This window comes from Myotis davidii, unplaced genomic scaffold (genome assembly GCF_000327345.1).
Source record: "Myotis davidii unplaced genomic scaffold, ASM32734v1 scaffold363, whole genome shotgun sequence".
NCBI classification, from domain to species: Eukaryota; Metazoa; Chordata; class Mammalia; order Chiroptera; family Vespertilionidae; genus Myotis; species Myotis davidii.
In genome coordinates this window covers 3343855-3355569 of record NW_006294069.1, presented here as the reverse complement: position 1 = coordinate 3355569, position 11715 = coordinate 3343855, and the positions used below count along the sequence as shown (strand labels likewise).

The following is an 11715-nucleotide window of genomic DNA, read 5'->3' as shown; positions in this document are numbered from 1 at the left end:
ATACGCCAAGGTTCAATCCTTAGGGCACATTCAAGACTCAACCAATGAATGCATGGATGGTTGAAACAAAAAAAAAAAATCCATGTTTCTCTCTCTCAATTTTTAAAAAAACTAAAAGTCTGGTTTATTTAAGATTGTGGAGCCAGGAAATGCCCTCCTGGGGGCATTCGTAATCCTAGTAGAGAATTCGTAATTCCCAGAGCAGAGAATCAGTCCCTGCCTTATACAGCTCAGATAACTGAGTCCTTATAAATGGCAACTTTCTGCAGACCTTAGAGAGACTCAGGCTAGAAGTGCAGGACCAATAAATTCCCAAAGGGCTATTTATCTTCATATTAAACTTAATACGGCTCAAAAAAGGAAGAGGAACAGGGTAACAAAAATTAAGGATAAAGCACTTTTATTGCAAAGTATACATTGAAACATTGGGGCAGCCTTCATGTCATATATAATCTGCCATCCCTCTAGGGTTGTTGTTTTTTTTGGGGGGTGGAGGGAGGGTATTGGAAGATTAAACTGGAGCATTAAGTGCCCCTGGGGTCCAGAATTTTGCCTATGAAGAGAAGGGCCCCCGTGTCCGTGTCCCTCAGTACAAAGATGAACGGCTGGTTAAGGTGATAGTCCAGGGGGAAGGTGAGGCGAGCGGGCTGGAGCTCTGCGCCAGGGGTGGTGCCTGCCCCGTCCTCATTCCACTCGAAGCCAGCGCGATGTTCCACTTGAGTAAGTTTGATAGATTTGCCCGTGATCTTGCTGAAGTCTGGTGAATCGAACAAGGATTGCAGCTCTGCAGAGATGGAGAGAGATTCCCATTAGCCAACACCCCAAGGAAGAATACCGCCCTAATTCCTAAATCCTGATTCAAAGAGGGAAGCAAGCGGGGAGTGGAACAGCTCTTTTGACCTTTTGTGAGATAGATAGGGCTCCAGTTAAAGGCTGAGTGATTTGCCCAAAAGCACACAGCAATTGAGGTTAAGCTTAGAAACCAAATCTACGGATCTGTCTTGAGAGGCAGTGTTCTGAGTGCCTGTTATAGGATGTACGGTCATGGGGCTTTATAGGATGTAGGGTCATGGCGCTAAGGAATGAGTCTGGTAAGGAAGGCAGTTCAGTCTTCTCCAGCACCATGTCTGACAATTAAGGAATCATCCAGGGTCTCCCTACAAAGGCGAGTTCTGCTTAGCGAGGCAGAAGGCTCCAAGACTCAACCCCACCCACCCCCAAGGCCAAGGAGCCTTGCAAACATACTCATGTCCTGCAGGGACTTAGTGACTTCGCCTTCGTAACTGAGCTTCAGCTTGGGGACGGACAGGACTGCTTGAACCGTCTTCAGTTCTCGGTCTATGTCATGAACGAACTCGGAGGTGAGGCTCTCTTCTATCATGGTCAAGTTCTGGGTCACTTTCAGGGGCAGGAAGAAGATGATACTCATGCTTCCAGTCAAGGGCAACTGGGCAATCTGAAACAACAGGGAAGAGACCACATGAGTTCGTCCTTTAGAGTTTAGGAGCCTAGGGATACACACGCACACGCACACGCTTACACGGTGGGGCCCTGGCCCTGCTTTCCCCAGCCCCTAATCTATTTCACAGTTGTCCCTCTAAGCTATTGCGTTCACGCAGCAAGATGTTTACTAATGTTCCTTCAAAAAGTTGACGTCTTTTCTTACCTTGGCCCAATACCAACTGATTATCTGCTGAAAGAATTTTCTCCTGTGGTTCTAAGGAGGTGGGATTGAACTCTAGGCCTCTGTCTTCTCCCAAGGTTTATCTGCCAACAGTTACTAATCATCTGCTACACAGGGAGCCCGGGACCAGGAACGGGGGCAGTGGGTACAGAACACAGAAGCCACCATAAAGTGGGTCCTTTGACCGGAGGTTTTTACCCCAAGATCCGTGTGACAAATTGCATCCCGGGCCCCAGTAGCCCCTGAAATTATATACAGAAATATGTGTGTGTGTGTGTGTGTGTGTGTGTGTGCGTGTGCGCGCGCGCGCGCATACATGGCATTTCTTTCAAGTATTTCGGGTATTTCAGGTCTTTGTCAGATTCCCAAAGAAAAAGGTTAAGAAGTACTGACTTAGAATGAAAAGAAGTCAGGTATATGTGAAAGACTTAGAAGGTCAGCAATTTGGAGTTTGTGGCAGTTTTTGGAAGTTTGGCTTTGAATTCCAGAAATAAAAGTACCCCCCCCGCGCCCCCCCCCACACACAAATAAAAATAAAGAAGGAAAGAAAAGGTTTTTTAAACCAACATTTGAGTACCCAATCTGGAGGGCCCTAATTTCACAAGAAGGTAGCGTCACATTACCTCATTAACTCTTACACGTAACCCTGAGAAGGTAAGTTTCTACCCACTTTTATTTTAAGAAGAAAAAACAAAGATACAGAGAAGCTATCGCAGAAAGGCACGCAGTAGGTAAAATTTAGATCGCCGTCTGATGTTCACTCCCCCGACCCCTGCCTACAAACCTTGCAGTTCAGATCAGAATCCAAGCCGTAGCGTAAGACAGCCTTGGGCTCTGACATCATGGGCACTCTCACAGTCCTCTCCTCATCCAAGTGGAAATCCTGGAGGGAAGTCTTTTTGGGATCAAACTTTGTTACCCACTGCCCTGGAATGAAACACATGGAGCGCCCTGAGTCCCGGAGACAGATAAGGCTAGGACCAGGCTGAGACCAAAGCATAACTAAAGGAACCTCCGTGTCAAAGGCCCTGACACGTCAGGGAATACGTAAGCTCAGAAGGAAATACATCGATTTTATTCATTTGACTGGATGGATGGTACAAGTTCCATGACCACTGGGGAGAACAGTAACCTGGTCGATGCTTCTGCAGTGGTGTGTCCGGGAGACAGAATCACAGCAGGTCAGAGCTGGAAGGGGCCTGGACCTCCTCTCATCACCCCTCCCACAGCTGGGAAAGCACTGCAGCCCAGAGAGGCAAAGGGACTTGCCAGAGTCACACAGCGCGTTGATGATGAGCTCCCTTTGTTCAGTGTTGCCTTTTAACAGGCTGGTTTGGATCAGTGCTGCAGGTTGAGCGTTTCTCTGGGAGTTTAGGGGTCCATTCTTGCTACTGCTCCATAGATGGTTATAAAGCATTTTAAGGGGAGGCTGCCCAAAACCCCACCGAGGCTTATCAGGATGGGGCTGGCCTCCCATGGGCCCGGGGAGTCTTGGGCCTATCACCACAGCCTGGAAGAATGCTGTTAGCCAGCAGGGGCTTATTGGGTACCTGCTCCTGGGCACAGCGCTAGGGCTGATGTGAGGATGGGAGGGACCTAGAGTGCCTTTGAAGTAAGGGCATCGTCCCTGTGTTGGAGATGAGAAAATAGGACCAGAGAGGCCATGGAGGGTCTGCAAGGCTCTGCAGCCAGAAAAGACAGAGCCAGGCTCTGGCCCAGCCAGAGACCAAGCAGTGCCCATCCCACACAGCCACAAGATGGTCATGTGTTCTTTCCTTCGCTCGTCTCCTCACAGCCTTTTACACTTCGTAGGCCAGGAATCTGACCACACCAGATAACGCTCAGCCTAGTGCGTTTCTCAGGCCCTCCTCTGGCTTCGCCCCCGGGTAGTTGCTGAACTAGGTCTTTGACTTTCCCCCCTTCCTGGTCCTGTCTGACGCCCACCATCCACCCTTGGCCTACAGAGAAGTGGAGAAGGCCTCACCCTTGAAGTAAGCCACACCCAGAAGGAGAATGCTGATTTCACTGGGCAAGTCCCTTGTGGACCTAGCGATTTTCCCTTTCGTCTGGGCCTGCACCCAGTTGTTAATCTCCTGAAGGTCTGTGCGGGAGTTGCCGGTCAGGACTCTGGGCCTGGTCCCGTATGACTTCTCCAGTGGTGCGACAAAGCTGGATTTTATCCGCAGCTCTGGGGAGAGACGGCGCAGGGTTAGTGTCGTCTGAGAGCGAAACCCGCATCCCCTCCTTGGAGGCATGCCAGGCTTAGGTTCTGGTTTACACTCGGGCCCTGACTTCCCGCCCGGTGTCTTCCATAACTGGCTGGGACCTCGTGCCAGCTTCCCTAGGCGGCACTGGGCAGGGAACTACAGATTCTGCTCCTTGCTGTTTCTCTTCGTGTTACTGCCCTCCCCTGACCCTCCCTCAGCCCACTTCCTCTTTCAGATCCCCTTTGGGCTTACAGGGCCGCTTCCTGCCAACCAGGGCTGGGCCTGGCCGGGGCAGACATGAAAAGAAACCCCCCACGCTCCTCCGCAGCCCGGGCGAGCACACTCACTCTTCTCAAAGACAATCCGGGAAGCAGTCTTGAGGTTTTTCTGGGGGGCAGTGACGGAGGCCAGGAGCTCCTTGTAGGTGCCGTGGATGTCTGGGTTGGTGATCAGGTCATAGTAGAGAGCCCGGTGGATGCTGGATTCTGTCCGCTGTTCAGCTCCTGCCAGAGAGACAAGGATGTGGGCTCGATTACTCTGCACCAACCAGCTCAGGCAAGCTCCCAGGACAGGACAGGAGAGGACAGGAGCACTGTACCTTAGTCTTTTGTCTCCCGATATTGGAGACATTCTTAGGTAGGAAGGACTTTGAAGGCAACAGAAGAAATAGAGGTTTTCCTCAAGCAGAGTAAGGGCCTCAGGCCCAGAGAGAGATGAGGGTGGGCCTGAGGGCACAGGTCCCTGTGCTTCCCCCATCACAGCCTCACCAGGCTGTTCTGTAGTTTCCGGTTTGTTATTTACTTTTTTTTATTGATTTTTTATTTTTAGAGAGAGGAAGGGAGGAAGAGAGAGACAGACATCAATTTGTTGTTCTGCTTATTTGTGCATTCACTGGCTGCTTCCTGTATGTGCCCTGACCCAGGATTGAACCCGCAACCTTGGCGTATAGGGACAATGCTGTAACCAACTGAGTTACCCAACCAGGGCCTCACTTATTCATTTCCCCGTGACCCAAGTGAAGGCAAAAACTGTGCCCACTTTTGTGCAGTTACCTCCCCAGAACTGAGCCTAATGTCTGGCATTTAGTGGAAGCTCATTAAGGAATTAATGAGCGTCAAAGTCCCCATGTCAGTAAGTGGTCCTGAAGTCGCACACCGGTGTCAGCACCCTCCTGGGGAGCGAGGGACGTGTGTGTGCACAGCACTTGCCTGCTGGGACCTGCTGGGACTGGTCTCAGCATCTCTACGCCCCTCCCTGAGATGCAGTCGCTCTGGGGCTTAGAGAGCCAGAGATGTGCGGTGGCCCCGTGGCAGCTCTGGGACCCTGGGGCTTTCTGGTCAGAGAACTCACCCAGCGAGAGGGCGGAGAGCGCCGTGGCCACGCTGAGTGGAGACAGGAGCACGTTGGCCGTGGGGCTCGTGCTGGATTTCACGCGGTACAGGTCGTAGCCAAAGTTGGAGACGGCCGCTGCCAGCTTGTTCACCGGGACCTTGAAAAAGGGATCCTCCTCCTCCACAGACCCCACTGTGGTCTCGTGGTCTGGGGAGCCCTGGATTTGAGTACAAGGGCCAGTGGGGATGAGCAGTGAGCGACTGGTCTCCGCAGCGATTTGGGTGGGACTGTGGTTCTGGCCCCTGCCTGACTGTGGTGTGTTTAGCCTAACGCTGGAGTGAGCGTGCAGGCGCTCTCTGCTGAGGAGAGGCAGCCCAGGAGAGAGATTAGCTGACCAGGTTTCAACACTAGTGACCTGCGAGCCTCAGGCCTGTGACACACTTTAAAAAAAAAAAAAAAAAAAGTCCAGTTGGTGTGGCTCAGTGGTGGAGCATCAACCCATGAACCTGCTTGATGGAAGTCAGGGCACATGCCCAGCTGCAGGCTCGATCCCCAGCAGGGGGCGTGCAGGAGACAGCGGATGAATGATGCTCATCACTGACCTTTCTATCTTTCTCCCTCTCCCTTCCTCCCTCTGCAATCAATAAAAATATTTTTTTAAATAATAATAAAAAAATTTAAATCCAAGGAGAGAAGAGGAGCCTCCTCCTCTCCCAAGAAACGCTGTTCTCAGGCCAGACCAGATTCCTGTCTGCTCTCCCTCACTGCTCCCAGGTCTCTCTCCACCCATCAAACCTCTGTCTTTGACAGCCCTGATCCGACATCACCTCCTCCACCACAGACTTCCCCAGTTTGCCCCAATCGGAAGGGACCTTTTGGTTTTCTGACCTTTTTTAGAGTTCAGTACCATATATTAACCATCTGTCCTGTACTGGCTGGGCTCTGTGCTAGTTCTTTTCATTTTAGTTGCTTCATCTCATGCTTGTTGACGTATTTGATGACCTCCCCAGACTAATACCTCAAAAGACGGAGTCCCTTAAAGGCAAGAACTGCCTTTTGCAGAGCAGGTGTTCATAGATGAGATATAAGTGTCTGGCCGCATGGTCCTGTATGATGGGTATTTTTAAACCCCATTTCATAGATACAAGTGACTTGTCTAAGATCACCAAGCTAGTGAGAGGGAGAGCCAGAATTCAACTCGAACTCACGACAAAGTCCAGGCCAGCAGCCACTGTGCCCTGGCCCCTCGTGTGGCCATAACGCCTCGTGGTCACATAGCATCGGCCTCCTAGCATCTGCCGTTGCAACCCAAATGCACTCCCTCCGCACAGGAAAGCGGCCTCTTCACAGCTTTACACGGGAACAGATGTCTGAGAACAGCACCCACTCAAGAGACCCGCAGCAGCGCAGGTAATGAGGGAGGGTCTGTGGAGAGCGGCTACCGCGTTTGGACAGGTTCAAGCCTCGGACCAATGAGAGGGCACAGTCCTCTCATGGCCCCGTGCAAGTCCCAGCTTGAAGGGCAGAGCCCTCCCACCACAATTATAGCCAACAGCTATGGCTGTGAGCTTGAACCTATGGTCCGAACACGTGGTCTGAGTGACGTGGGCTTGATAGAGTTCAGGTGCATGTGGTTGAGTAGGCTCGAAACCCATGAGAATGTGGTAAACATCTTGACCACGCCCGCCCTTACTTTGCCTCGTGGAATCTGGCCATAAAGACACGGCTTACAGGCTGTGGTGCTGTCTCTCCATCAGAGAGGGCAGCGTCCCCCTCAGACCCAGCTCTATTCTCTTGTCTTTTCTAAATCCTTCGCCAACCCCACCCAGGGTCACCCTTGGCTGTGCTGGCGCGGCACGAGGGTCTGCTCTGAAGAGGCACCCCAGGCTTGCAAGAGTGCTTTTGCTTTTCACTTTTGAGGATCTTATTTTTGTCCCCACTCTGTTCTCTGAAAGGTGGGGCAAGACATTGTCTCTGTTTTGCTGATGTCTAGGTGTAGAGGCCTGGCCTGGAACCTGGGTGCCTGCAAAGGAGAGGCCCCCACCCCACCCACCAGCACTTCCCACGCCCCCACACCCCACCCACCACCACCACTGACCTCCGGGCTGCCAGCGTTGTTCTGGCAGCTGCCGCTCCCGAGGAGGGCTCCGGTCCAGAGGAGTAGCATGAGGGCCTGCATCCCGGGGCCTGCAAGAAAGCGGGAGGTGGCAGGCTGCGTCCCTCACCCCCACCCTGCACCCACCACCCTGGGCACCTTCCCTCCAGCCTCCCCAGGCTGGAAGTGGGCGCTCAGCTAGATCCCTCCCTCAGCAATCCCCCCCCTCACCTGCCTCAGGGCCCACAGTCACACCAGGTGAGCTTGGGCTTTCACTCCATGGTCTGTGTCAGGAGACCCACCTGTGAGCCTAAAGCCCAGGCCAGTGAAGGCCCAGCAGTGGGCTCCCGCGTGTGGGTATGTCTAGCAAATGCACACCAAGGTTTTTCCCTGGAGGCACCGGGCCAGCTCATGATACAGGATTTGGGGCAATGTCTAGTAGCAGAATGGGGGCAACATCTAGGCCTCATGAGTAGAATCACTGAATACAGAGAATGGAGGCATCCAGTCTAGCCCCTGCTCTCCCCAGGAAGTTCTCAAACTCACTGAACTCCTCTGGCCTGGAAGCTGTGGCCTCATAAGGGATTCATTTCCTTCCCAGACAGAGCCCTGATTCTCACGGTTAGGAGTGCTGGGCCTTGGGTGGGACAGCCTGGGCTCAAATTTCAATTCTGTGTCTTAATAGCTTTTTTTCTTTTTCTTTTTTTCCTAATTTTCACCTGAGGATATTTTTTCCATTGATTTTTAGAGAGAATGGGAGGGATGGGGAGAGACGGAGAGAGAAACATCGATGTGAGAGAGACACATCGATTGGTTGCCTCCCTCATGTGTCCCAACGGGGGCAGGAGGATCAAGCCCACAACCCAGGTACATGCCTTTGACCAGAATCGAACCCTGGACCCTTCAGTCCACAGAGCCAAACTGGCTAGAGCTTAATAGCTTTCTAAATCATAATCTCTTCTCTAGTGAAATGGAAATCAAGTAGTTCTTAACTATTGTGATGAGGATTAAAGTAGGTGATGTCTTCATCGCACTTCCCAGTGCCAGAGACAGGGAGAGCTCTCCAGTGGTCCCTGAGTCAAAACGTGTCCCTCCAATGGGGCCCCCTTTTCCCCTGGGGAGCCAGGTCTTCTTCCCCCTACCAGCTCAAAATAGCTCTTACTCCCCCGAAGCCTTCCTTCCTCCAGGTTCAGCAACCCCCCTCTTAGGAAGACCACCCAAGTCCCTTCGACTCCCCAGTTGTGGTCTCTTCTGACCTGGCTCTGGTCTGGCCCCTGGACCACAAGGGAAAAGAGTCCAGGGCTCTAGGTCCGGCATGTCAAACTCTCCACCCTGAAGGCCGCATGCCTCGTTTATTTGGCCCGTGTTCGCCTTTGAGTTTGACATGCTTGCTCTGGGTGCTCCACCATCCCTTACCCTCCTGCATTCACCCCTGGGATCATGATGTGGGGGGAAGGGATGGGGAAGGGGATGAGGCAGCTGTGGGTGAGGGTCCCCAAATCATATCTTTCAAGAGGCCTTCTGGTTAGAAAGTGGGACAACGTCTCGACCACCAGGACCTTTTCTGGTGCATGTCCTCCCTCCAGCCACACTGTCAAGTCAAGAATTTACAGTCTGTCTTCCCTGCCTGCCCCTCCCCTCCCCTGCAACACACACACACACACACACACACACACACACACGCCAAGGGTCTCGAGACCTCTCACTGTCCTTTCATGTACCCAGTCACACCCCACACACACAACACATACTTTTCTGACTTCTCAGAACAAAGAGGAAAGTTGGGAGGGCAGTGTGTGACTTTTGGCTGAAGCCCTTAAAAGGGAGCCTGATAATCCACTGGGCAACGTTGTAGAGCATGAAAGGCAACAAAGAAAAGATCGCCGCCTGAGCGCTCAGCTTCTGGCTGGCCTGCCCGTGGGAACCCGCTTTCCCTGTAAACCCCGATCGGAGCCCGGTCTCCTCAGCAGCTGCCCTTCCACGTGGCTGCCCCTGCCGCTCAGGGAGACAAAGGGGGAAGCTCTCTGCGAGGCCAGATAGAGACCTAACACCACCCAGCTTTCAGCTGCGCTCTCCACCCAGCCAGCCCCACCCAGAGCTGGCGGAGCCCTCCTTGCCTGAGCCTCAGGGGACTGGTTTACTGGAGACTGAAAATTCAGTGAGATCGGCAGGCAGCGAGGCCAGAGGAGAAGTTGTTAGCTCTCGCGGCTCTGGCCAGCAGGGAGTTGCGATAGGAGCCAGGGATAGGGGTCATCCTGGGACAGGGTTTAAGCAAACGAAGTTCACAATTCCAATCCCTGTGAAGGTGGGGCCTTCTCCGTGGGAATCCCTACAGAGTCTGAGCCCAAGCCCCCCGGTCCCGTGATCACGATCACCATGCGGGTGGGCTGTGGACTGAAGACGAAGTGAGGGACCCTGGTGGGATAAGGCACGTGGCTCCACAGCTGGCCCAGGGCCAGGCACCGGGACGCGTAGCATTAATAGCACCTCTTTGAGTCCTCCACCTTAGCCCTGGGGATGAGGGAAGTGGAGAGATTATTGAAAGCCCCCTACAAGGGTAAGGGTCTGCATGGGGGGCCCCTCTGAGCACACTCAATGCCCTGTCCAGGGTGATTGTTCATGGCCTGGGGCAGGCAGCCATTGCCTGGCCAGGGGCATAGGGACAACGATGCCATCCTGTCCAAAGGGCAGTATTCCAGCCAGATTCCTGTCCTACCGGGTTGGGGAGGGCAGGGGGGGAAGCAGATACCTCGCTGCTGGGCCAAGGTCAGGCCTTCTCCCTGCCACATGGCCCAGATCAAAAGGCACAAGGAACTGGGGTTTCATGATCTTGACTTCAAGCTGGAAGGATCCATTTGAGCCAATGCATGTGTTTCTAATTAAACCCAATTGTGAGACAAACACCATCCCTCCTCCTCCTCTTCCCCCTCTCTTTCCTCCCCCTGCCCCCTCCTCCTCCTCCCAGAACCACAGAGCCTTCAAGCCACAGGGTGGTGGACCACATGGGCAGTGCGAGGAAGGGCACACCCTCTCCCCTGGCTCAGGGAGGGGGACTCCAGGGGGTCCCCTCCCAGCCCAGCCCACCCCACCTACAGTGACTCCATCAGTCCCCAGGCAATGTTTCCCACGAAAACCTGATTAAGGAGCCAGAGTGCCCATGAGCTGCCCCTCCCCACACCTCAGAAGGACCAGCCTTGGGCCAGTACTCCCCGGCCCCTGCCTCTCCCACCCTCCGCCTGGGGCTGAACTCCCAGTAGATGGGCATGGGCCAGGCAGGGATGGGGTTTCTGGAAAGCCTGCAGCTGTCCTTTGGCCCGGACCCACGCCTTGCTGTGGCATGCCTCAGGGAGCGGAAGGGGTGCGGGCAGCATTCTCTCCAGCACTGGCAGCTGAGCCCCCCAAACCCCAAACACTGGCTGGGCTCCATAACAATCTCTGTGTGTGAGAGGCCAGAACCCCATTGACCTGCCAGCTTTTCCTGGCAGCTCCCTCGGCCAACAGAGAAGGGTGGGCACAGGGGAGAAGGACACAGCTGTCCTCCATCCCAGCCCTCCAGCACCGCTTAACAGCCCAGCTGCCTGGCAGTGCTGGGACGTCACCATTGAAATCAGCACCAGTTGCCTGGAAAAGCAGCAGTGAGCTGAGCCCAGCTCAGGCTGGGCTGCAGGGTCGGCTGCCTCCCCAGCGGCCCTGGTGGAAACACTGCTCCTGGCAGCCTCCTCCCCTCCGGGCTGCAGAGCCTCTTGGAGGTGCCGCTCAGACCTGACCCTGAAGCTGAGCTCCCTGCTTCTCCCCCCACAGCCCCCTCCGTTGTTTCCCACACACTTGGTTCAAGTTCTCCCAGCCTCTCCTAGTGGCACACGGAGTTTGGGGTGATTGGGTTGCCGCCTTCTGACCCCCAGCTCCCTCTGCCCTCTCTCCTCCACTAGCCCTGATGCCCATGCTGCAGAGGCTACTGTTTCCCACCTCCTCTCCCTGGCACCTCTCTTTCCCACTCCTGGGGTGCCCTGCCTCTCCCCAGCCCCGCAGCCCACGGGAGCCTGTCCTGTCTGCTCCTGACACACAGGCCGGACAGGGCTGCTTTACCTGTGGGTGCGCTGCAGCTCGGTGCCTGCTTAGTCTGCACACTGAGGGGGCTCCTGCAAACACAGGAGCTTTTTCTGTTGCCTCCCAATCCCTCGTCCAGCAGGCTTCAGATTACAGCTACTCCTGTCTTAAAGCGACCTGCACTCAATTCAGATTCTGCGATTGCATCATTGTCTGGTGTTAACTTTAACCCCCTGCTGCCCTTCCTCCATGCACCCCTACAACACACACACACACACATTCACACACCCTGCTCCACCAGACCTTCCCTCAGGCCCTGGCCTTCCTCTGCGCCTGAGGTTTCACCCCCA

The 11715-nt window shown here is 54.2% G+C and overlaps 1 protein-coding gene across 2 annotated transcripts; it reads right to left on the bottom strand.

Annotated features, from left to right (window-relative positions):
• Nucleotides 1–383: 383 nt before the first annotated feature.
• On the bottom strand, nucleotides 384–11534 carry SERPINF1 (serpin peptidase inhibitor, clade F (alpha-2 antiplasmin, pigment epithelium derived factor), member 1). Of its 2 annotated transcripts, none has more exons than XM_006768096.2 (8): nucleotides 11405–11534; nucleotides 7322–7410; nucleotides 5242–5440; nucleotides 4239–4394; nucleotides 3669–3872; nucleotides 2469–2611; nucleotides 1246–1456; nucleotides 384–784 (listed from the first exon to the last, which is right to left on the bottom strand). In XM_006768096.2, exons 2-8 carry the CDS (start codon nucleotides 7400–7402, stop codon nucleotides 525–527), a joined length of 1254 nt encoding a protein of 417 aa, XP_006768159.1. In that variant the 5' UTR covers nucleotides 7403–7410; nucleotides 11405–11534; the 3' UTR covers nucleotides 384–524. The 2 variants fall into 2 exon arrangements, with proteins under 2 accessions (XP_006768159.1, XP_006768160.1); XM_006768097.2 differs by lacking the exon at nucleotides 11405–11534 and adding an exon at nucleotides 9436–9527.
• Nucleotides 11535–11715: the final 181 nt, after the last annotated feature.

Coding starts and splice junctions, on each gene's coding strand:
- SERPINF1 (XM_006768096.2), bottom strand. CDS start 7,402: ATGCAGGCCCTCATGCTACTCCTCTGGACCGGAGCCCTCCTCGGGAGC. Junction 5,441..7,321: donor ACAACGCTGGCAGCCCGGAG/GTCAGTGGTGGT, acceptor ACTCAAATCCAG/GGCTCCCCAGACCACGAGAC. Junction 1,457..2,468: donor ATTCTGATCTGAACTGCAAG/GTTTGTAGGCAG, acceptor CTGTTGTTTCAG/ATTGCCCAGTTGCCCTTGAC.